We start from the raw sequence: 25,809 nt of genomic DNA on the forward strand, positions 1-25,809 counted from the left end.
GTACTTGCTAAAAGTATGTTGAATATGCTGTTGGATCAATGCTTGTTTCATCATTGTACAATCCACAGTAGTTTGGCAGGATAATCAGTTCTCTTCAAGAATGGTTACTGTTATGTTGGGAGGAATGGTTTGTTGAAAAATGGGACAAACTTCCATAGAATATGTTTTTTCAAAATCCATTGTATATCACTGATGTAGAATTGATAATTAAATAACAAATTAATGTTGGAAAGAAACATTGTCATTTATTTCTCACTATACTACAACACGAGAATAAAATTGAACATCAAGAACAAATTTACTTCTCTCACACTCCATACTGGTTGAATGAGAAAGTACTCTCTACTTATAATTGGCCAAAATGTTAGCTAACAATTTTGCCTATTTAACTTTGGAACTCTAAAAAAAAACACAAGTACTACAATATTACAAGTGAGAGAATCAAATGCTTTCCATTGATATAATATGTAGATAAGTATTGTTGCTAAGGATGAACTGGCAAATGCATGGCAAGAAGGCAGATCTGTCTTGCTGATCAGAATGTTTGGAAATAAATAGGTTTAATTTTGCTAGCGTTACATATCTCCCTGAGCGATCCTCAAGATCCATGATAAAATTATATGTACACAATAACAGTCAGAAATGACTAATAAATAATCTTTTCATATCAATAGTAAACTAACTAGTCATTACAATGATGAGTAGCTCAGGATTCAATCTAGCAACTTGCTAACTAGATGGATAGACATGTTTTTAATCTTTATAGCATGGTCTCAATATCTTTTTTCAAGCAGGAATGGTTTTCTAGGTCTGGAGAATCTACCAAAACCTTAATTATCTCATCAGGAGCTTTCTGCATCATCTCCTGACTCAAGCTGTTATACAGAGTGGAAGAAACAGGAAAGTATTCCAGTGTAGCACCACTGCTGGCTAGCTGCAATAGCCAATTTCTGGCAACCAAAGGCATAGCTATGGCAGTTGCAGAGGTTGTGCCCCAGCTGGCCATACTCAGACTGATGCTATTGGTTGCATGGGATGTTAGGCCACCATAATAACAGCTCCCTCCTGTGCTGGTGATACGGGTCTTCTGCTTTATATCCAGTAGCAAATTTCTCCGGAACCAAGCTTTTTTAATTTCAGTTTGTACCTAGAGATAGAGACAGGTCATCAAAGGAATGCAGCTTGGATAATTCAACACGTCTCTTCTTCTCAACTCTTGAGTATGTGGTAGAAGCAGCTTTGGCCCAAATTATCAGGTGCCCACAATTCTTCACTTTTTCTTAACACTCCAACGTGTACTTATTTTTTTCAGTTAGAAAGTTAGCCCTAAATTTCAAATTGGGTAACCCACCACAGTCTTAGGATGGAATGTTACCCCACATTATATTTTAGATTTGTTTTTCAAAAAGGTCAAAGGTGAAGATTAGTGTGTATTTAAAAAACAAGCGTGGTTTGTATGTAGACCGGGTATATGCAATTGCTATTGTGTGACTAAGTTCACACAAACTAAATTAATTATGTTTTATTGCTTATTAAGCATGTTTTTGTGGTCATACATAATACTAAGCCAAGACCCAACATCGAATGTTATGGCTTAACACAATGTGACATTCTAATCACTAACTCCAGAACAAAGTACTTAAAGTTTCTGGACTGCCTGTGAAGATTGGAGGCATTGTGTTACACTGGTTCTACTCCATGATTAGATAGGTGTAGTCCAGGCATGTCAAACTAGCAGCCCATGGGCTGGATGCAGGGGTGGGATTCTACCAATTTGCACCTATTCACTAGAACCAGTTGTTAACATTCTAAGCAGTTAGGAGAACCGGTTGTTAGAAGAAATTACTGGCCTAATCCTGTAAGGAAGGCAGGAAGGAAACATTCTGGTGTTGCTTACAGAAACTGCCTCTCCGTTAACCCTTATTACATTCTTGGCAAGACTAGACTTCCTGTCTCAGGAACGTCTCTGGAGTTATTTTCCCCTCCTTTGCTGGTACTTTGCTTGTGTGGAGTGACCATTCAAAGTTACAGTGGCACTGAAAAAAGTGACGTGACCATTATTCATACTTAATGACTGTTGCAGCATCCCCACAGTCATGAGAGGCCAGGAGGAGATGCATGCCTCGATGTGAGTGATATTGAGTTGGCCACACCCAGCCAATAACATGACCACCAAGCCATGTCCACCCAGTCACATGACCACCAAGCCACACCCACCACCTAAGCCACGCCCACAGAACCAGTTGTTAAAAATTTGAATCCCACCCCTGGCCGGATGCATCACGTGCTGGCCACTCCCAGGCACATATTAGTGAAGGGGAAAACAGTTATGATATGTTATGTGATAACACAAGTTTGACATCCCTGGTCTAGTCAGTGTATGAGGAGTCTGTATCCTTGGCTACTCCTATGTGGGATGTCACAGGGCTCATATACAGTTTTGTTCTCCATGTTGTTTAACGTAATGCTGTTGAGAGAGGTCATCTATTGGATTACAGTGAGACATCAGCTTCTCTCCCCACCCACCCACCCACCCATCAGAATGGTCCCCTTTCTGTCTTCAGAAAAGGTGTTTACACCATCCTCTTCTATCTCAGCCTTTGGAGAATAGTCCCAAAGATGCTTTTTCAGGAGGGTATTGGACTTGCTTGGTTCTTTTTTGAAGACATTTCGTTTCTCATCCAATAACTTTTTCAGCTCTGACAAGACAGTAGGGAATGGAAGGATTTATATTCCTTGCAGATAGCTGGTCATTTGCATCCTTTTAGAGGGTCTTTGAAGCACTTGGAGGTTTAGAGCTGAAGAAGCTTCTTGGATGAGAAGCAAAACTTTAAAAAAAAGCAAAGTCCCATTGCCTCCTGAAAAGTACCTTTGGGACAAACATGACTTGGATGATTGAGAATCTCTACAGACTGGAGAATAGGTTGGTTTTTTTTCTGGCCATAGTTTTAAGGTTATGTTGAAATTGTTTTCTTTGTGAAGGTTTTCACCCTTTACATTTTAGAATTCTGAGCTGCTCAGGATTAAAGGTTGGGTTGGAATACAAATTATATGCAATCAACTAGTCAATCAGAAAAAAGAATGCTGGGCCAAAAAGCACGGCTTTTAGCAAAACTATTTGGGGAATGTAAATATTTCATGCAAAGCAGTATTATTTTTCTGGAAGAGAAATATAAGTCAGATAGAGTTAATAAACTGATGGCTTCACTTGAAAATCCATGCAAACTCTGAAGAGAAAAGCCAATTTTATACACATACTCATGTTTGTGTCTACATAAACATAGCTGCAAAGTCTTACCTCACCATTGCAAAAGCAGTAAATTAGAGCCACGAAGAAGCCCTAATGAGAGACAGAGACAAATCAAAAGTCAGAACTTGTTGAAATAGAGTGATTCAAAAGCAAGATTCATGAGCAAAAACTCACCTGTAAAGAATTGAAGAGCATCTCATAATGCATCTGTATCTGCCAAAGTGTGCTAGAGACAGCTGTGTAAGGCGTAGCCATGAACACCATGTAATGGACACCAAAGAGGGGCATCAGGACTAGGGTTGACTTCAATAGTTTTCTGAAAATAGCGGGATGGAGGGAGTATTTATGCTATCTTGTCACACTCACCCACCCCGGGTTCTCCAGAAAAGTGTTTCAACCGTGGCAACTTTGAGATGTATGGACTTTCAACTCCCAGAAGCTGCATTGTTTAAAATAAAACAGAATGGTTGATAATAAGGCTAGTGAAAGTTTGGCCCTTAAAAAAGACTAAAAGCTTGAAGAAACAATTACAGTAGTAAGCCAAGACTGCACTTCTTACCCCACTGCAGGAGAGTATTCCTGTTGACTTATACACCAAGGGTCCCAGGTCTGTGACTGGCACCTGTCTGCAGCATGCTGGAAACCAGGTCACACAAGTAAGGCCCCATCCATGAGATGCAGGGAGCACGCAAAACCATGCCCCCTCTGGTCCATGGAAAAACCTCTCCCCACAGAACTGGTCCCTGGTACCAGCTGGGAGACCACTGCTATTCAGGATTACTAGAGTGGGTAAGACTAGAATTTGCACTCTTGTTAGAAAAATTATAAAAGGGGAGAAATAAATGCTTTAAACTTTCCCTGGGGTAATTCAGTCTGATGTTTGTATTTTTATTAAGAGGTACATTTTGGCCACTTGAAGCCCCCACAAGACTCACACATACATACACACCCAAACCAGACCTGCCTGCTTTACATTGGGAGCTAGAAATGAGAAGCAGGATGGTTGTATTTAGTCTTTAGATGACCCAATCCTGCCCTAGATCCAAGTTTATTTTGGTTACTATGAATTGGGGTCTGTTTAATAGTTATTGGTAATATAGGGGATTTCTTTTTTAAACAAATAAAAACTTGACAAGCTTTAAGACTTGTGAACTTCAACTCCCAGAATTCCTCCTCCAGGCATGTTAGCTCAGGAATTCTGGGAGTTGAAGTCCACAAGTCTTAAACTTGCCAAGTTTGAAGACCCTTGCTTTAAGCAATCTAAAGTGATGAAAACATAGTTTATAAAATGGAAATGACCATTGTATTCCAGAATGTCTATAAGATTGATGTTAACATTCTCAATTAAAAGAACTGAAATAATAGTTTATTGCAGAGCTAACAGAGAAAATCTAGTTCAGCTGTGCCTAAATACATACCTGTACTGTTGTCTTGGATCTAATTTCCCTGTGTTTGTTTCCCATAGTTTGGATGCCAGAACTCTCACAATATTGAGGAAAAGAAAAAAAATTCACCTGCCAGCAGCACAGAAACACAGAGACAGACATTTCATATAGTGGTAGAATTATACAGTTGCTTTATTCCTCCCAGGGGTCTCCAACCTTGGCAACTTTAAGGCTGGAGGACTTCAACTCCCAGGATTCCCCAGCCAGCAGAGCTGGGTTGAAGTCCTCCAGCCTTAAAGCTGCCAAGGTAGGAGACCCCTACTCTACACTACACAGGCAGTCCTTGACTTACAATCATTCATTTGGTGATCATTCACAATAACAATGGCATTAAAAAAAGTGATTTGCAACCCATCCTTGTACTTACAATGATTGCAGCATTCCCACAGCCATGTAATCCAAATTCAGGTATTTGGCCACTGGCATGTATTTACAATGGTTATAGCAGAGGTCTCCAAACTTGGCAACTATAAGACTTGTGGACTTCAACTCCCATAGCTGGCTGGAGAATTCTGGGAGTTGAAGTCCACAAGTCTTAAAGTTGCCAAATTTGGGGACCCCTGGGTTATAGCATCTGGGGTTCATGTGATCACCACTTAGGATCTTCCCAAGTGACTTCCAAGTTCCAACAAGCCAAACCAATGGGGCAAACTGGATTTGCTTAATGACTGGATTATTTAATTAACTGCAGTTAACTGCACTTAATAACAGTGGCAAAAAAAAAAAAGTCAGAAGATCAGGTACAACTTAAGAGTTGCCTTGTTTAGCAATGGAAATTCTGACCCCAGTTGGTCATTCGTTGAGGACTATCTGCATATGGTAGCAATATATTTTAATGGCTATTTAACTCCCATCCCAAACAATTATGAAACAGTACAGCTTCAACTTACAACCCCAACAGCATCAGGACTAAATAAAATTCCAGAAAGACCTAATTCTTAATAAACAATGCAGATCCAATGGACCACTCTAAAACTTAAGATTAAGTGATATATATGAAAGATGCCATGTGTTATTTTAAAACTAATTTTAACCATTATAAATATGGATTAGTTACTCAGCTACAGGAAACGTGTATTACCAAACTCCCAGCCATTCTTTACCCTTCTTACCATGATCGCTGCTAAGATTGGGACCTGGTAGATCCATTTCATGTTTCCAGCACTGAGGTCCCAGCATCTGACAAAGAGAGGTTTGCATTCAGCCACGACAGTTTATTTAACCAGAATATGACTTACCTTCTCTCCCCAAACTCCTCCACAATTGCAAAAAAGGATTTTTAATATCCACACTTCTTTCTTCTCTTTTTTTCCGGTCAGGTAGACTTTTTGAAATACCCATTGAGTCTACTTTCTAAGAAAGCTTTCGGCCTTCTTCAAGGGTTTAAAATGATCCTGGAAGATGGTGCATTGTTTTACAGTTTTGATGCCAATTATAAATGTCATCCATCTTACACATCTCTATATGTGTATAAAAAAATGAGAGTGGCAGATAACCTGGTGGGTTCTAAGGGAAATACCTGGAATGCACACCTTGAGTACCATTTGAAATTTGGAGATTTAATCTCCTAGACCAAGGGTGTTAAACTCCTGTCATCACGGCAACATCATGTGACATATCGGGACTTTTTTCTCTTTCACTAAACTGGACATGTGTGTAGTGTGATGCATCCGGCTCATGGGCTGGGAGTTTGATAGCCCTGCCCTAGTCCCTACTCCCTCTCTGTGACTATGGTGAGGGTAGTTTGCTTCCAATCTCTCAGGGTAAGATGTAAGCAAAGTAGAAGCTACGTACTGTGTATCTGCCAGAGATGCTCTTACACCGGCCCAGATGGATACAAAGACAGCAGGTGACCCTCAAAGGAAGAAGAAAAAGAAAAAGAAGCAGAAAGAGATCTGGGTTTCCAGTGATATCTTAACAAGACATCAGGGGAAAAACAGAATAACAGAATAACACCATACCTATCATTTCATCCTGAAGGGTGAGAGAAATAGTAAAAAGTTGGGAACGCGAGGCACCTTTAGGGGAGAATACAACACCTGATATTCCTCAGCTGATATTGAGTAGGTGGGGGATCACAATGTTAGTGCAGACACACTAGTAAGCGGCACCAGAGACAGTTCTGGTGGCCCAAGAGCAAAACTGAAGTAATTAGGGACATCCTGGGGGAGGGGTCAAAAAAGAAGATAATGATCATGACCTTATAATCAAAGCCTCATCCCTTGTATCCCATGAAAAAGGAGCAGTGCTTTTAACTGCACAATTGTGGGTGCCATTTTGACTTTTTGGATTTCCCCTGCTGCTGCTGCTGCTGAAATTATAAGAGTTTAAAAGACTTTTATGTTACCCACATCCTTCAGTATCTCTACACGAAACTGCTAATCCAATTTGCAGAGTCATAGATAAGCTAAAGGATAACAGCAGAGGATAACCTGCAAACTGGACTGTTCTTACCCCATCCAATGAGGGTGAGGGCCCACAAGTAGCTTTTGTTGGACAGGAAAGCCATGAAGATTAAACTGTGGAGGTAGAGACCTTCCACCAAAATCCAATAGTGGTTGGTAGCCAGGAAATACAGGAAGACAGTCACTGCTACTTTGCAACCTGCCTGGAGAAATGGAGAAACATACCACATGAGTTTTAGCTAAACTGGCACAGCTAAGAGTTTGTAGTTGCTTTTGGGTTCTGATTTTTCAGTTTCTTGAAATTCTGTCTGTTCCTATAGATACAGTGCAAATTATTCAATTCTAAAATTGCTTTACTAGATCAAACTCAACTCTACTTCCTCTAACATTTCGTCTTCAGTGTCAAGCAGCTGCCGAGATGATCATGCAAAGTGTCTAATGTCTTTTTCTCCAAACATTTGATAGCAATTGCAATAGCCCTTACACTTATATACCACTTCACAATGCTTTTACAGCCCTCTCTAAGCAGTTTACAGAGTCAGCATTTTGCCCCCAACAATCTGGGTCCTCACTTTACCGACATTGGGAGGATGTAAGGCTGAGTCAACCTTGAGCCAGTGAGGATCAAATCCTTGGCAGTCAGCAGAATTAGTCTGCAATACTGCATTCTAACCACTGTGCACCACAGTTCCTGGTACTGCTGTAGTGAATGCAGAATTTCTGTTAAGGTGTTCTGGCAAATACAGGTAGTCCTTGACTTACAACAGGTCGCTTGGTCACCATTCAAAGTTACAACAGTACTGAAAAAAGTGATTTATGACTGTTTTCACACTCATGACCATTTCAGCATCCCTATGGTAATGTTATCAAAATTCAGATGCTTGGCAACTGGCATGTATTGATGATGGTTGCAGTGTCCCGGGGTCATGTGACCTTCTGACAGGCAAAGTCAGTGGGGAAGCTGGATTCACTTAACAACTGTGTTATTAACTTAAGAACTGCAGTTATTCACGTAATAACTATATTAAGAAAGGTGATAAAATGGGGCAAAATTCACATAACAAATGTCTCAGCCACCGAAATTTTGGACTCGGTTGTGGTCACAAGTTGAGGACTACCTGTACTATGAGTTGTCATGTTTTGTATACTATATTAATTGTGCTACTTTGAATTTACTGCCCACTAGGAATAATTACTTGTGTGACTCATTGTGCAACCTGATGACATTGCTTGAAAGATTGTACTGTTGTTTTTCTGCCTTTATGAATAATGGAACCTATAAGGACTTGTCCTTTTAAACTGGGGAATGTAACTTAACTATTAGTTACCAGGAACTATTCTTTGAAAACAACCCCCGCTCCCAGGGCTTGAGGGATGCAACTGAATAAGCTTCTTTAACCACCAATTACTGTAAATTATTCAACAGACAGGATGAAAACAAATTTGCTTGAAGCAATGTCAGATCACTGGGGGGAAGAAGTCACCAAGGAATTCCTTGTCATGAAATTTACCAACTGGGTTCTGGGTCCCAAAGTGAGGGTTAGCTCTTCAGCATCCCAATCATGGTCTTGTCCTTTCACCAGTCCTTCTGGGCGGAAGGTAGAATATAAAACTATATCTTTCACAAAGATGCTCCCAGCTCGGCAGATGAAAGAGGCAAAAAGGTGGAGATGGATATAATTCCGATTGCAGTGAAGGTGCCTTTAATACAAAACACACAGGAAAGATTTAATTTACCTATTAGTTACATTTTTAATCTAGTCTTTCTTCCAAGGAGACATATATGATGTAGCTTCCCTCTACTTTTACCTTCTATGTGTTTCTTTCTCAACCGTGGCAACTTGTAGATGTATGGACTTCAATTCCCAGAATTCCCCAGTCAGCCATGCTGTTGGAGAATTCTAGGAGTTGAAGTCCACAAATCTTTGACTTCAACTTTGAAAAACACCCATTTAGTTTAACTGAGAGAGACCCAGAGGTGGTATTTAGCAGGTTCTGACCAGTTCTGGAGAACTGGTAGTGGAAATTTTGATTAGTTTGGAGAACCAGCAAATACCACCTCTAACTGGCCCCGCCCCCATCTATTCTCTGCCTCCTGGATCCCGGCTGATCGGCTGGGTCTTCTTGTTGCCCTCTATAGGAAAACGGAGCTGGAAAGCAGGTTAGTGGTAGGGGGGATGGGATTTTGCAGTAACCTTCCCCTGGAGTGGGGTGGGACTGGAGATTTTACAGTATCCTTCCCCTGCCATGCCCACCAAGCCACGCCCACAGAACTGGTAGTAAAAGATTTTGAATCCCACCACTGGAGAGACACAACATTTCTCCACTTTGATGTCCAGAGAGGGCTTGTATCTGAGTTTTGGTCCTCATCCATTGACTACATTGGTTTACAACAGGGGAAAAGCCAATGTTACAGCCACACAACAGCAATAGGAATATACAATAGACTTCTTTCCTTACTTGAAGAAGCAAAGGATACACATAGCAACCACAAGGGAGGCCAAGGAGATAGAATAGCCAACTGTATAGATGATGTGCAAACGGTCAAACAACTCCTAGAAAAAGAAAAGAGAAATATACCTAAATAATGAAGCACCTTTAAGATCACTATAATAACTTGGTATTTTAAAAAAGGTCCCAACTATTTCATTTGAGCAGAAACAGCAGCATGGAATAATATATATTAAAGGTCCAACAAATCAGGTCAAAGGTAAATCCTAAAGTCAGTTTATAGTCACTTACAGAGATTCCAGTAATGTATTCACATAAATATCATGGCAATAATACAGAAGTTTATTACTACTGCCATCTCCTGCTGCATTTTTTTTTAAAATTTCCTAGTCTAGATACCAATAAAGTTCCTCAAGAATTTTCACCAAAATAATAACTAGGTCTCATCGTGCTTCAATTTTCAAGTCAACAAACCAAACAAGATGCTGTAAATTTAACTGGTCAACAGATCAAGTAAAAAGGCTCTTTTCTAAAACAATTGGCTATTAAACAAAGCAGCCTTAATATATATGTGTGTGTTAAGCCACAATGCAAAGAGGATCCCTAGTAAAAGTCATTTTCACAAGTTATTAGATTTCAGTTATCAGAAATAATGAGGGAAATAGTTTAGAAAATATTTACAATGTGAACTTAAAAATTAAAGCCTTTATCAGAAGTGCCTTTTGACTGATTAGTTCTCTTTCTGAAAGGTCTATAGAAAATATTAGTTAAGCATTAGATTTCTGTTAATAGAATTTGGTTGGGTTTATTGCTGAAATGTTAAGATTCAGTTTACACAGGTTTCTGCCTGGATTTATATATTTATTTGAAAATTTAAAAAAATGGCTCTTAAAGAAATGTGGCTTTTTAATTTCTATTTTACTTTTAGATCTAAAAATCGGGTTTCTAGACCAATAAGGATAGAGGAGGTGTCAACTCATTGTTTGGAAGATGTTACTCCCAAATATCCAACCAAGCATAACCATGCAGGATAAGAATTCTTGGAACCATTCTTTATTTTGGACTAAAACATCGTGTAAAGGGAAGTTCCCCTCAGTCCCCGTCTCAGAGACACAGTGTGATCTTAGTATAACAAAAATGTATAATCCTTCTTTAAGTGATTTGAGGCCTGCCTAATTGAGTGGGATAAGATTTATACCGGATAATAAGTTCCAAATCCCTAATATAGTAGTGATGAGTCTGCCTGGCAACATCAATTTTGATGTCAACTAAACTCCATGCCTGACCCATTATAAAATAATGTTGATTTTTCATTTGAAAAACTAAAATGGAACGTAATCTTTATTTCCAATATTGATTTTAGGCCCAAATTAGGACCAGGAGGCCTTTAAAAAAAAGATAAGAGTATGCAATGCCATGCTCTGTTTGAACTTGTACCCATCAGCCCAGAAAATTGACAGAACAAATAAATAATCTGAACAAAAATAAGCTGTTCCATGAGAGTTTTCATAACATAATCCCAAAATTCCTAAAGTGCCCACCGGTGTGTAAAGGTTGGACATGCTGCTTTTAAATCATTCTGTATGGCTTAGTAAGCTGTGCAAATCTGACTGTCAATGCTAGAAAGTTAACCATGGTTTATAATTTAATGTGTGTTATGGGATCACTGCCAAGTTCTTTCCCTCCTTGAATAATTGCTTGGATTTATCTTGCCTGGCCGAAAGGATAAAGAAATACTCCTGGTCTCATAAAACTCCAAAATCTCCTGCTTTGATGGTTTCTGCTGTCCCTCCTTCCTCTGTTGCAAACAAAGAATGGCAAACTTTCACCTTTTCTTGGTCCTGCTGTTCTGGGGCAAAGAAGAGGACACATTCTGTGTAATTGGCCCAGGTTTTGTTCGTATTAGGGACCAATTGCCAATTTCCATCATCATTGCAACGTCTGTAGGCATGACCTGAAATAAAGAACAAGAGGAAAGAGATATGGGCAAAAGGGGGGGATTGTCTGCAGAGGATAGCACAAACAATCAAGATGGTAGCTATGCTGGTATGATCAAAACTCATCCATCGTCTATGTTGTCACAATGCACACAAAAAATAAGCAAAATTTGATTGCTCTGTCAGCCCCACCATTCTGACTTTTTCTACCATATTCTACAAACACTCTGGCAAAAGAACCTTCAAATCAGTCAAAGTAGGAGATTCCACTAAGGCTTGCCAATAGTCCATTTTTTATGAAGATAAAAAGGTAAGTGTTAATTGTTTAGGGCTTGGTGGATATATTGATGTAGCTCACTTAGAAACAAAATGGAAATGTTTTGCCAGTGCTTTCTGCCAAAAGGTTTCTTTATTTCAAAAACCTAGTCTTCAGCTCTGGGATTTCCTAGTGATCTGTCATTCAACTCCTACCATCGTTGCTTAGTCTGTTGACATTAGCCAAAGTGCTGCTCCTTAACTGCATTATATGAAAGAATGATAAACCCAACAATGTTCCCAACACTGAGTCAAGGAATAATGAGGAAAGCTGCCTTGCACAGGGGCACAGTTCCATTTCTTGAATGGAAAGGAAGAGCACCATTTTGCTCTTCTTTGTAAAAAACACTTTGTCTAAGTTACTTTGATATGCTTAACTCTCCTTTGCAGTAAAAAAAGAAAGTGCCATATTTCTTCAGCAAAAACAACAAAGAATGTTGTCCTTGCTTCAGTCAGATGCCTTATTGATACGTTTGACTTACAAACTTACACTAGATAGGAGTTAATGGGAGTTGAAGTCTGACATATCAGACTTCATCATTTGGGGCCACATCACTTGGGGATTGATGTAGAACAACCATAGAAGTGTATATGTCAAGATGGCATATGCAACTGAATGAATGAAGCCAACCCTTTTTACGTGTGTCATATAAGGCAGTGGTCCCCAACCACCGGGCCCCGGACCGGTAGCGGTCCGTGGATCATTTTTTATCGGGCCGCAAAGAAGTAGGCACCGCCATCTTGTTTCGATGGCGCTTGAGAAAGTGCTTCCGGGTGAGCTTGTCGGTCATTGGTTGGAAAGCAGCGTTTGGGTGCTGAAGGAACCCTTGCGCCTTAGTTTCGTCGAGCGGGGGGGCAGCTTTGAACGAGTCAATGGCGGTGGAGTCTCGCGTTAGGAGGAGATTAAGCAAGAGCCCGAAAAGCCCATCGACAAAGGTACAAAGGAGGAGTTGAAGGTGGCGGGGAAAAGCGGGGGACGGCTGGATGGCCGGTCGCTCGGCTCGCCTTGCCTTGGTCGTGTGTGCTGATGCCGGTACCGGTCCGTGGATCATTTTGTGATGCCGGTACCGGTCCGTGGGACAAAAAAGGTTGGGGGCCACTGATATAAGGCAGGCAGTCCCCAACCTTTCCGGATTGGTGACAGGGGGGAGGGGAACTGGCCCATGCAAGTAGCGGGCCGGTATGCCTGTGCATGGAAGCACAGCTCGACTTGCACAAGTTGAGTGGAGTATACACATACATGCAAGCCTGCCACTTGCACGGCCCAGCTGCAAATAGGCCACATCCCTCATAGTGGGCCACAACCCAGGGATTGGGGGATATAAGAGACATAAAATGCTATTTGATTTGGAAGGCATGGTACAATTGGTTAAATAGTAAATCTAAAGATAAATAAAGAATATGAAATATTACAGCAGGTTAATAAAATGTAAAATATGCATTATAAAATGTAGAAGGGAGAATATTCAGAGTAAAAATACATATTGTACATATTTTAGTGGAATAACATATATAGAGGAATATAATGTGTGTGTGTGTGTGTGTGTGTGTGTGTGTGTGTAGCAAAAAAATGTATGGAAATTGTATGTATACCGATACTGAAGTGTTGCCAAAAAAAATGAAAATTGTGTTATAAAATGAGGAAAACTGTTCAATAAAAAATAATTTTTAAAAAAAGAGGCATAAAAAAGGGCAGGGATCTGTTTACATGATGTTAATGCCATCTTAACCTTTTGACTCTCCTTTGACTCTGTTATATAGATTGAATTTCTTCCAGTATCTGAAAGCAACCGGAGTAATTTATTATCTTTATAAACTGCCTTTATTCCAGAAGTTTATAATGGCCTTATGTATTTGTGTTTATCTGAGTTCTCTCTATATGAGTTGGGCTGACCCCAAACCAAACCAAGATGGACCTGAGCTGGGTTTCCTCATCCCTACTCCAACACCTTATCCATCGTATCACATTATCTTTGCATAAGAAAATGGAATGGCATCCTATGTAAATGATTGTTCAAAAAACATTCTCAGGGGGTGCAATTTTCTTTAGGGCCATAACAGGAAAATCTTATTTCGTGCCTTCTATAATTTCAGGGTCAGACCCACTTTTTAAAAAACATGAATGTTAAATTTAAAGATGCAGTTAAAATCCTCAAATTGCCAAAAGGTCTTATAGGCTTTTGAGGGAAACGATGACAGCAAACTTACCATGATGGTTGAAGTCATAGATGTAGTCTGGACAAGGAATCGCTGCTTTTTTACCCGGGAGGCTTGTTGGCCAGCAAATGATTCCATCCCATTCAGGTAAACAATGACCATCTAACAAGGTTATTGTTTCACAAGTCAAGAGAAAGAGATGTGGGAAAGAAAGAAAGAGCCGTGAACAGAGGGGTAAAAAGAGATTTTAAAATGATGCAAACAATAGCCAATATGCCTCTTATTTTAGTGCTGTGCTTAAACTGGGTAGAAATTGCAGGAAATACGACTTCAGCAATAGAGTGGTCAATGTCTGGAATACTCTACCCGACTCTGTAGTTTCTTCCCCAAACCCCAAAAACTTTAACCTTAGACTGTCTACTATTGACCTCACCCCTTTCCTAAGAGGTCTGTAGGGGCGTGCATAAGTGCACCAACGTGCCTACCGTCCCTGTCCTATTGTTCCTCTTATTCTTCTTTTATTTTTCTTATATGTACCCATTTCATGTATTCACAACTATGTATACACTTATACTTATTATCTTGTAAACAATTGGCAAATCAAATAAATAAATAAAATAAATAAATAAAAGCTTGCATTATAGTTCTTGAAGAATTTACAGGTAGTCCTTGACTTATGACCACAATTGGGACAAGAACCTCTGTTACTAAGTGTTGTTATTGTTAAGTGAACCAGGCCTAATTTTATGACTTTATGGTTGTTAAACAGAGCAATGCTTCACTGGGATCCAGTTTTGCCAAAATCTAGAAGTAAATGTGGACTTATGACCTTGGAGGGGTGAACAGCTATTGAAACTGGGTTTTAAGTGCCCCCACAGAGATCATAACTTCAAATAGTTGTAAATTAAGGATTACCAACAAGGATTACCAATTCAGAGCACAACTGGCACTCATCCATAGTTTTCCCATAATGGCAGCAAATCTTGGATTTCCATTAGAACACACAGCCAATGTTTTTATAACAATATATAACCAGAGCTGGTACCTTGGATTTGCTCCTTCTGGCCATTTATTTGATTGTGACATGTTGATTTTGCTTCATTCAGCAAATAAATCTGTTCTTCTTTGGTTAGAACATCATCAGTATCCACCTGCCAAACATATAAGGAGGGAGAGGTAAGACACAGGGGGTTGCTGCATCCCCCTTCTTTCCCAAAACTGGATTATAAAATATCATTCCACAAACTAATCCTGGGAAAGAGAAATACAACTTTATTTGAGTTTTATTTCAAAAACAAAATAGTGTGATCAAGTCTGCACTGGAAGATCTTCTGAGGATATTGTGCCACATCAGCTATCAGCTTGACACCAAATATAATGGGGGAGAGAGAGAGGGTGGGGGAGGGAGGGATGGAGTGGGGAGAGGCATAAGTTAGTTGGACAAAGAAGCACAAATAAAATCAGTCCTAAACAGTGATCATTCATTTGCTCATTCATCACCATTTTTTTGATATCTAGTCAAAAGTGAAAGTAAAATAGGATAGAGACAACGGGTTGGCACTCAAGGAGTCTGAAGACAGCAGATATAATCACCTGAAGTTGACATTTCTAAGGAAAGTGAAAGGGGAAACTTCTGTTGTACAGTATCCAGCTGCCAGGACTTTTTCTTCATTGGCTAGTTCCCAGATACCAAAGTTCTGTGACTCTTTTACATATTCTGAATTAAGAAAATGTCATTGCATTCTAACTCACTGGCAAGAAAAATCACGCTGCATTCATGAACCCCACTCCATTTCCTGATTGGTTCCAGGAATTGAGCAGCAGTTTTTCTCAAACCTGGTGATGGTTCTTATTGGGAGTCTGATACATACATGTACAGATCTTATACATTATTATCTGGGACAAGTGATTTTTGGGAGCCTTAGAAACTTCTTCACAAGCTGTGCTTTCAGATAGCAGTGGCACCAATTTCTATCAATAATCTAATTATTGATAGTTTATACAGCTTCATTTTCTTTCCTAGCCTTGATCTGTAACTACATAGTTCCTGTGTTTTTATTATTCACACCTTTAGGAATTGCCTGAGAAGATACTCTCAGACTTAGTTTAGCCAATTCATGCAATTTCCATTCATTTCTTCACTGATATGCTTTATTGACATTACTGGGCCTATACAATTCAGGGTTACATTTTGTTTTCCCTGTAGTTTCTGCTGCTTAAAATCATAACAAAATCATGTTAGAAGAACAGAGTAATGTATTGTTCAATAGCTTCAGCAAGTTAAACCTATCACTCCCACCTGATCTTTCAGAAATTAGACAGGATTACGTTTGATTAGTACTTGGATGGGGGACCATGGGAAAACTAAGACTTTATGCTAAGCAGGGAAAATATAGAAATATTCTGGAAGAAGGGAATGGTAAATACTTCAGTCTTTGCTTCCCATAAAATACAACAGGGTACGTATCAAGCCACCAGGAGTCAAGCTTTATTCCTCACCATCTTTCCCCCCCTTTTCAAATATTACATTTATTGATTTGTTTTCATTCATTCACGTACGGTCCATCTTCCAAGACTCTAGGAAATTTGCAATAAGATTAAAAGCAAATACAGGTAGTCCTCAGCATACGATCATAATTGAGCCCAAACTTTATGTCGCTAAGTGAAACCTTGTTAAGTGAGTTGCATCTTATATTATGATATTTTATGCCACATTGTTAATGGAATCACTTTACCTGTTAAGTGAATCATGCGGTCATTAAATTAATCTGGCCTCCTCCATTGATTTTGTTGGAAGCCGTCTAGGAATGATCACATCATTTGAACAGTACAACCATCACAAATACATGCCAGTTGCCAAACGCCCGAATTTTGATCATATGACCATGGGAATGCTACAATGGCCGTCAGTGTGAAAAACTTTTTTCGATGCTGTTGTAACTTTGATCGGTCACTAAAACAAATTGTTGTAAATCAAGGAATATAGAAATTAAAATTTTGCTTCTGAAGGCATACAAGGATTGTGATTATTTTGATTGCATTGTAAGGCTGCAGTGAATAACAAAAACCATTGTATATTGGTATGGATATCAGTAAGCCTATATGGATTCACATATTATTTTTGGGGTTGTTTTCAGGAGCATGCTAGCTGAGGCTTTGGGGAACATGAACTCCAGCAAATCTGGAGGCATATAGGTTGGAGAAATAGAGATTAGTCTAGAGATATTGGATGGATGGATAGATAAATAGACAGGGATGGATTGAGAGAAATACTTAACAGCTTAAGCAATCTGAGAATGGCTACTGAAAAGTGCTCCTTTAATTATGAGCCCTAGGGGGTAGCCCAAGGAAGCCAAGCTTTTTGGTGGTATCAGATGTATGAAAAAGCTATATTCAGAGCACGACTATGAGATTGCATTGTGTTAGTCAAGGACTGACTCATTTCCTGTAAAAATTGTCAGGAAACAGGAGAGCTCAGTAAGATAAAGCAAGGCAGCACTAGAGATTACTCAAGTGGGCCCCAGTGATATCAGCTGCAATTAGGTTGCTCATCTGCAAATCTTGATAAAGACTTTCACATTAATGAAATTTCCATTGTGTCCTCCTAGCCGCTGGGGTATGTGTATATACATGTGGGGGAGCTGCAGTAGGCCCCTGATGAAGGCCCAGCTGCTAAGGAGGAGATTCATCAGGGACAATGCTGCCAACTGTTTAGCACTAGGAATAAAAGGCAAGCTTTTCAGACTGGACATGAACAGAATGTGAGTCATAAAATCAAAGGAGGAAGGGAGGGAGGGAGAGATTGATTAACAGGTTCATATCTTGGAAATCATTCATGCAATATAATAAAATGCATCGGTTCCACAATTGCATGGATTTTAATTTTTGGTTTTTTGGATGAGTGTGGGGTAACATTTTAATTATTATAAATTATTGAAATACATTGGGTTTGCATATTCTTACTAAGCTACATTATAATTTAGTTCTCTTAGTGTATTATTTACCTCCACCACAACCTGCAAAAATAAGGTTTACAGCTAAGATGTGTGAACCCATCTGATTGTTATTTGTTCAGCAAATCAGGTTAAAGCTTAGTGCACTCTTTCCCAATCTACTATCTTGTAGGTGTGCAAATGCTTCAGTTCTCAGCAGCCCAACCAGCTGACACCCAACGCTTGTGGAAGGCATCAAGTTGGAGAAGGCTGGACCATGAACCTTGCTTCAAGATCATCAGCAACAAGAGTTAAGGCACCAGGCTAGTCAGAAGGAGACCATGAGTTCTAGTGCCACTTTATCTATGAATGCCAGCTGGGTGGCCTTGGGCCAGTCTCTCTCTCAGGCCAACTCACCTCCACAGGGTTGTTGTTGTGGGGAAAATAGAAGGGAAGTGTGCTAGATATGTTCACCACCACCTTGAGATATTTGTAAAAATAAGGTGAGGTACAAATAAATAAGAATACAAGCACATATTAAATAATGCAGCAACAGTACAGGTAGTCTTCAACTTACAACGGTTTGTTTAGTGACAGCTCAAAGTTACAACAGCACTGAAAAAACTTATTTTGACCACTTTTTATAGTTATGACCATTGCAGCATTCTCATGGTCGTATGATCAAAATTCAGAAGCTTGCCAAATGACTTATAGCAGTGTCCAGGAGTCATATGTTATTATTAGTACCTTTATTGTCAGAGTACAACATGTGTACAATGAGATTGGCTCCCTTTGTGCATCCCCACCAAGACAACCCACAGTGAGGACAGAAGTCCCTAACACACTCCCAATCTTATTACATTGTGTGACCTTATTGCACAATGTGCCGGCCCTGCAAGTCTATCATACTATGTTGACATTAAGTTATTTTCTGTTCAGAAGTCTGACAGCCCACGGGTAGAAACTGTTCTTCAGGCTGTTGGTGCAGTTGGCTATGCTTCTATTTCTCCTACCTGATGGTAGGAGAATAAAGAAGTGCTGACCAGGGTGTGAATCGTCCCTGAGAATTTTCTTCACTCTTCTGAGGCAGCGAGCCCTAGCGAGGTCATCTAGTGGTATCAGGGAACAGCCCACGATGTTTTGTGCTGTGCTCACCACCCTCTGTAATGTCTTTCTATCCACGGCTGTCAAGCCAGCATACCACACTGTAATGCAACATGTGAGGACACTTTCTATTGTGGACTAATAAAAGGAGGTCATCAGTCATTGTTCCACTTTATTCTTTTGCAAGACCCTGAGGAAATGGAGTCTCTGTTGGGCCTTTCTGGCCACCTGGGTTGTGTTGATTTTCCAGGTAAGATCTTTGCTGAGGTAGACTCCCACGAATTTAAAGGAGGAAACTCTGTCCACACAGCCCCCCCTTGATGTAAAGTGGGGCGGGTTCCTCTCTCTTCTTCCTTGATCACTTTTTGCAACCTTCTGACAAGCAAAGTCAATGGGGAAGCCAGTTTCATTTAACCACCATTTTACTAACTTAACAACTGCAATGCTTCACTTAATAACTGTGACAAGGAAATTCATAAAATGGGGCAAAACTCACTTGTCAAATGTCTTGCTTAGTAACAGAAGCTTTGGGCTCAGATGTGGACTCTCTGTAATGATGATACTGTACTAAAAATTCTGTATTTATTGCAATTATCACATCCAATTAGTTGGTTGTGTGGATGGATAGAAATAATGTTTAAGGTGACCGCCATCCGTTGGCAGAGATATCAGAGATTCCCTGCTAGCTTCTGAAATTCTTCTGCTGCAGACCCTGCCATTCCTACGCCGCCATGTGACACCTCTCACCCTCTTAACACCCAGGCATTCTCCAATTGCTCTCACAGATCACACAGGGATGCATAGCGGCTGAGCCAGTAAAGAACAAGGCACCTCTTCTCCAGGTTAGCTTTTAACAACTCCATACTAAAGTTAACAAGCAATCCAGAGACAAACAGACCAAACAGAGAGGGGGAATTGAGGCAATTGAAAATATATATGTTATATTCAAGTCTTCCAGAAATCAGAGTTGGATGGTTACACATTTCCTCTACTCGCTGGAAATCCGCAAGGAAGAGAGAAGTACCAGGATTATTGCCTTCTTCAACTATATCAGTGTTTTTCAAACTTGGCTACATAAGATGTGTGGACTTCAACTCCTAGCTGGGGAATTCTGGGAGTTGAAGTCGACATATCTTAAAGTTTTCACGTTTGAAAAAATACTTGCTTTTACAGGACCTTGCTGTTTTAACTCCTTAGTCAACAGCCGTTCTATCCCTGTAGTTCTTCCAAGAATTGTAACTTTAGCAACCGGAACTGCTTTTGTTTGTTCTTTCCTCTCTTCGCCCCCCCCCCCTCCTTTTTTCTTGTGGGACAAATGTAAACAGGAACTAATAATGCTTGTAAATAAACCCAAGTGGGATTAACACAAATTTCAAGTACATCAATAAATAAAATTCTTGCAACATACTTGTCTGTTTATCGTTTTTGTGGATATCAGTTATGTGGATTGGATTTTAATTTTTCCAAGCTGCAGGAAATGTAAAAGATAACAGATTCTTTGCATTTAGGAAAATCCCAGGATCAACTGCTGTGGTGGCTCATAACACGGCTGAAGTATAGATGTGAATGAGAGACAAACCAAATGGTAACACTTCTCAGGGCAGAGATATGTCAATTATGTCAACAGCCAAACAGGCGGCAGAGTTTATTGCAACATGAACAAAGTGGAAAGAAGAAGCAACTTTAAACGATTGTGAATCTAAGACAGGAAAACGCCCCCTTGTGGTCTTGAAAGGCAATGAGCTTTCCACTGGAGGCTCATTGCAGCTTGCATAAAGATTTTTCTATATCCGTAAAATGGAACATTTTTCTGAGAGATTTCAACTAAATCTGAACTAGCAGCCTTTGTAACACAGGTAATGACTTAATAGAGTCTTAGAGCCCTATGCTTTTATGTTGTTCTCCTCACAGGGACTCAAGGATGATTCTCCTCTACCTTCTCCCACAGACATTTTGGGCCAGAGAGCATAATTTCCACAATATTTGTCACTCCCTTTGCCTGATAAGAACCCAAATAGATCCAGCCAAGTTCCCCAGTTTTGAATATGCTGTTCACCTTACTTATGGTTGAAGATTGATTCATTTAGTTGTATTAAATTTAAATTCATTAAATGCATTAAATTCATTTAGTTGTGTTAAATTTTATATAATTTTGTTATATTACAATTGTACTTCTGTCCCTGTATTTTTATATTGTATACTTCATTCTTGTTCCTAGTTATGACAGATGCATACGTTCTGCTTGGAGATTGACACACACACACACACACACACACACACACACATGTATGTATGTATGTATGTATGTATGTCAGAATCTATCTATCTATCTATCTATCTATCTATCTATCTATCTATCTATCTATCTATCTATCTATCCATCTATCTATCTTCATTTATTTTTTAGATTGTATGGCTTCATTTTCGAATAAAGTGTTTGATTTTATTTTAATACATGTAAGATTGGAGGAATTGACATTTATAAGCGCACCAACGTGCCTACCGTCCCTATCCTATTGTTTCTCTTATTCTTTTATTTTTCTTATATGTACCCATTTCATGTATTCACAACTATGTATACACTTATACTTATTATCTTGTAAACAATTGGCAAATCAAATAAATAAAATAAATAAATAAATAAATAAAACCTTGTTCTGGAGAGCAGGGCAGCAGAATAAACATACATATAGAAAATATATTTATTATAATAATTTTATTTATTCAAGAAACTAAAGATGGTGCACATGGATTTTGTTTAATTATTTATTGGGATTCAGTGCAATTAGACATACCCAACCAACCAAATCAGGACCATCAATTTAGGTTATTCTATTAATAAAATGGGCAGATTTATGGAGGAAAGTTATAAGTAGCTAGTAGCAGTAACTGCTTAATATTGCAGTGGGGCATGCACATTTATATTTGTAAATCAAGTAAACTATAGTTTCCTTGCATTCAAGTTGATGATTCCAAGGTTATATCCCTTGAAGATTGTCTTCTTTTAGGAATCTTTTCATTTTCCCATTCTAGCCCTAAGTCCAGGAATTTTATGAGTAGCCACCCACACAGCAGATTTGATTTTGCTGTCACAGCTATTCTGATGGTTGTTTGTGATCTTTAGAATTCCAAGAAACATTAGTGTATCCTCTCCATGTTTGTGGTCTGGACTGGATGGGCTACTGATTCTTTAGACAGGCTCAACTAGATTCCTACATGAAACAAATGCTAAGATTATAAAACTAAAAATGGATTAGATGCATATTGGAAAATAACCTTGATAGACAATAGGTGTCAAACTCGAGTGCGTCACGTGATGTATCATGACATATCGTGACTTTTTTGCCTTTGCGGAGCTGGGGTGAGCATAGCCTGCGGGTCACCAGTTTGACAGGCCTGAGCTATAGACAGACTTCACAACTATTCAGCACATATTTGTGTGGGTTATTTTTAATCTGAATCCCCCAATTATTCAGAGTCTAAAAAATAAGGGAGAATTTCACCACACATTTAAAGGGGGGGAGGGGTAGCTCTCTATGGGTTGTACCCCTTCTTCCAAACTGATTCCTCACAACAATCTTGTGTGCTATGTTATACTGAGGTATCATGATGGAATCAAAATCATTCATTTATTAGATGATTGGTGTCATACATTATTCAGAGGTGGACACTTTTAAATGGCCAGAGTGGGGTCAGCTGAGTATAAATGCAATGGGGGTAAGATTAGGATTTTCTGGTTTTAGGGGGGCATTGGGAGATATTCTTAAAAAAAAATTGTTAGGCCTTACATTACAGTTTCTGAGTATCTTGAAAATGATAGAAAATTATGTCACCAGTTTTCAACAAATGTGGCCAATGTTATTTTTAAAATATGGGGTGTTTATATCATATAAATATATTGCAATTTATAGAACAGACTATGATTAAAAAGTCCAAAAATCTATGAATCTGAAAGCAGAGCAAAGATTTAAACTTGGACCTTCCTAATCCTCATCTAATATCTAGTCATATATTTTTGCCTTGGAGAACACAAAATATATTTTTCAAATCACAGTAAAATCTTTCTGATAATGCAAACTGTGGCAGTATAGATGTAGTTCTTACAATAATTCTGAAATTTTCCAAATGTGCACAATATGTATGTAGCAGACTTTGAAAACCATGTAGATCATACCAGCAGAAATTATTAATTGCAAATTAACTTTTAGAGCCTTGTTTGGGGGATAAAAATAGATTCTGTTATTTAATTATTCATTTAAAACAGTGTCGCTTGTTTCCTGATGATGTCTATACATGAATAAGCTGAAATTTCTTAATCATCCTATATTATTGGTTCACTCAAAACAGGAAGCCTAAACTTCGGTTTTCAAAGTACAATTCCTGGGTTACACAACACACTAAGCAAAGAACGCTATGGCTTAGCTACACTGTAAAACAACCAGTAGCTAGACAGATATCATAGTTATGTCACACCAGATAAGTTTACTTAACTGTGCTTTATCGAACAGACTAGAATGGACTGGATTGTTGTATAGTAAGTCATAACTATGATTTACAAGCTATGGTGGTTATTTCTTTATTTGTCTGTTATGGCTACTCATTCCAGCATATGCTAGATACCTTGCAGCATTTTGAAAAATAAAAACAATAAAACAGCACAGACAACCTGGACTAAAATAATCATGACCATGGTTGGGATGACACACATGGAAAGATAATTAATGTCCAATGTAGTAGAGAACCCCAAGTTGTGGAAAGCTGAGCTAGATTCCTTGAAACATTTCATAACTGAGGCAGGATCATTCAAAAGTAAAATCTCCACTGGCTGTAACCCAAAAAATGTATTCATGTTTTCTCTGTAACCTGTCCATTTCACCAAAGCTGTGTCAAAATTTTGGAGGAAGGTAAAAGAAAATAATTTGTCCAAGCAAGAGAAGGGAAATTTTTACAAAACAAAAAAATATGGGCAAAGATACACAGGTGGTTAGAAAAGATAGGAAAACATGTAGATTTTAAACCTGAATTGTTTTTATCATGTATAATATCAGAAAAACTTGACAAGAAAAGTATGTATTTAATATTACATGTCTTAACAGCAGCAAGGATTATTTTTGCACAATATTGGAAAATGAAGAGATGAAGAAATAGTCAAGAAGATACTAGATTGTGCAGAAATGGATGGATTGACATTGAAAATTAAACAGAAAGAGGATGTAGAATATTTTCAAACATGGAATTTATTTTACCAATGGTTGGAAAAAAGGGGTGGAGATTAAAAATGTAATTTATATTGTTAAGCAAGTTAAATACACAGACAACAGGATGTTTATTAAGCACTAAGAAATGTATTTAATAGAAAATCAATAAAATAAAAAAGAAAGAAAATAATTTGTCGTAGCAAGTGAAGGGAAATTCTTTACATGCTTTATTAGCCAAGTGTTCAGGCGTTTAATTCAAATAACCTGCTTCTACTCCAGAGTAAGATACGGGACAAAATCAATTAGCAAGACAGAAATTCTCCTGAAATAAATGGGAGTGTAATCCTAAAGTAAAGTTAAATCAAGATAACAGGACTTGTGCCCAAACCCTATTTCAGTGGGATTGTTTCTGCCTGATATGCTAAACATCCCAATAATCTGTGCCTATTGCTTGCAACAGGAAAAAGGAAGAGAGAAAAAGGGGCTTACCAAAGCACAGACCATATTCAGAAAGGAGAAACAAAAAGCAACTCTTAGGAAGCTGCTTAACTGGGTCAATTCCTCCATCCTTCTCAGAATCCTGGTGCCATCCGAAGTGGAGAGAAGATTTTTTTTTTTTTATTGACCAGTTTGATGCTTTCTTGAAGGAAGGGAAAATATTTTCAGTACGTAAATCCACTGGATTTGGCAAGCAAGTTCATTTCTTCATCCACAGATCAAACTTATTCAGCAGCCTTCTTCAGCAAAAAGAAAGAAAGAAAGAAAAAACAGTCTGATCTCCAAATTTCTGGGATATCAGCATTCATTTAACTGATAGATGGTGCTGAGGCTGCTGCTTAATTATGTTCAATGTTCCCTCTGCTTGATTTAGCCTGCCCTCTCTGCTTATTGGGGTGTTTTTGTGACTTCTCCCTTCAGCCACTCCTTTTCTGAATGAGAAAGAGACAGAGAGGAGGTAAAGAGTTTCACTGTGCTGGAAAGGGAAAACCAGCTAACCAAAGCTTAATCCTAGGTTCTGTTTCTTAGCTTTTGCAAAGGACTAGCTGGCTTTTCCCTTTCCAATCCAATGAAGCTCTGTACTTATTCTCTGTCTCTTTCTCATATGCACTCAGGGGAAAAAAATGAATTGCTATATGGGCTTTCCTGGTTTAGAATTAGAGGCAGAAGTTTCTGTCTGTTTATATGTGAAATGCAATGGAGGTGCACTTCAGCCAAATGTCTATGGAGATTCTCAATCATCCAGGTCATGGTTATCCCAAAAGTGCTTTTTCCAAAAGCCATTGGACTTTCTTGGTTTTTAAAAAAATGTTTTGCTTCTCATCCAAGAAGCTTCTTCAGTTCCAGAAAATGAAGAAGCATCTTGCATAAGAAGTGAATTTTTTTTCAATGAAAAAAAACAAGCAAGTCCAATTGCTTTTGGAAAAAACACTTTTGGGGTGTATTTCACCCTTTCAAAATTCCAGAAATCATTGGATTACAAAGCCTGTCTCTCCAGGCATCGCAGCCAGAATACAGCAATGGTAGACGTACTCCAATAAAGGCTCAAGTTCAGAAAAGGCAATATTAAATACAGTATAATTGTAGCATTATGAAGCTATGGTCTGCTTAAATGTTA

At 38.8% G+C, this 25,809-nt stretch overlaps 1 protein-coding gene across 1 annotated transcript; it reads right to left on the reverse strand.

Annotated features, from left to right (window-relative positions):
• Nucleotides 1-204: 204 nt before the first annotated feature.
• LOC113413386 (parathyroid hormone/parathyroid hormone-related peptide receptor-like) lies at nt 205-25,035 on the reverse strand. The gene is made up of 13 exons (XM_087946785.1): nt 24,684-25,035; nt 15,006-15,111; nt 14,012-14,122; nt 11,381-11,505; nt 9,561-9,655; nt 8,612-8,801; nt 7,150-7,303; nt 6,490-6,550; nt 5,803-5,874; nt 4,669-4,758; nt 3,425-3,566; nt 3,299-3,340; nt 205-1,147 (listed from the first exon to the last, which is right to left on the reverse strand). The coding sequence occupies exons 1-13, from the start codon at nt 24,759-24,761 to the stop codon at nt 761-763; spliced, it is 1,653 nt and encodes a 550-aa protein (XP_087802911.1). The 5' UTR covers nt 24,762-25,035; the 3' UTR covers nt 205-760.
• Between the last annotated feature and the right edge of the window lie 774 nt (nt 25,036-25,809).

This window comes from Notechis scutatus, chromosome Z (assembly GCF_049901735.1).
Source record: "Notechis scutatus isolate UNSWTSFEM ecotype Mainland chromosome Z, rNotScu1.2, whole genome shotgun sequence".
Taxonomy (NCBI): domain Eukaryota; kingdom Metazoa; phylum Chordata; class Lepidosauria; order Squamata; family Elapidae; genus Notechis; species Notechis scutatus.

What these genes read in the sequence shown, in the direction of transcription:
- LOC113413386 (XM_087946785.1), bottom strand. Translation starts at nt 24,761, where the DNA reads ATGGAGGAATTGACCCAGTTAAGCAGCTTCCTAAGAGTTGCTTTTTGT. An exon ending in CCAGAAGGAGCAAATCCAAG is followed by an intron (nt 14,123 to 15,005) that starts GTACCAGCTCTG and finishes TAACCTTGTTAG; the next exon opens with ATGGTCATTGTTTACCTGAA. An exon ending in GATCCAAGACAACAGTACAG is followed by an intron (nt 3,567 to 4,668) that starts GTATGTATTTAG and finishes CGCTATTTTCAG; the next exon opens with AAAACTATTGAAGTCAACCC.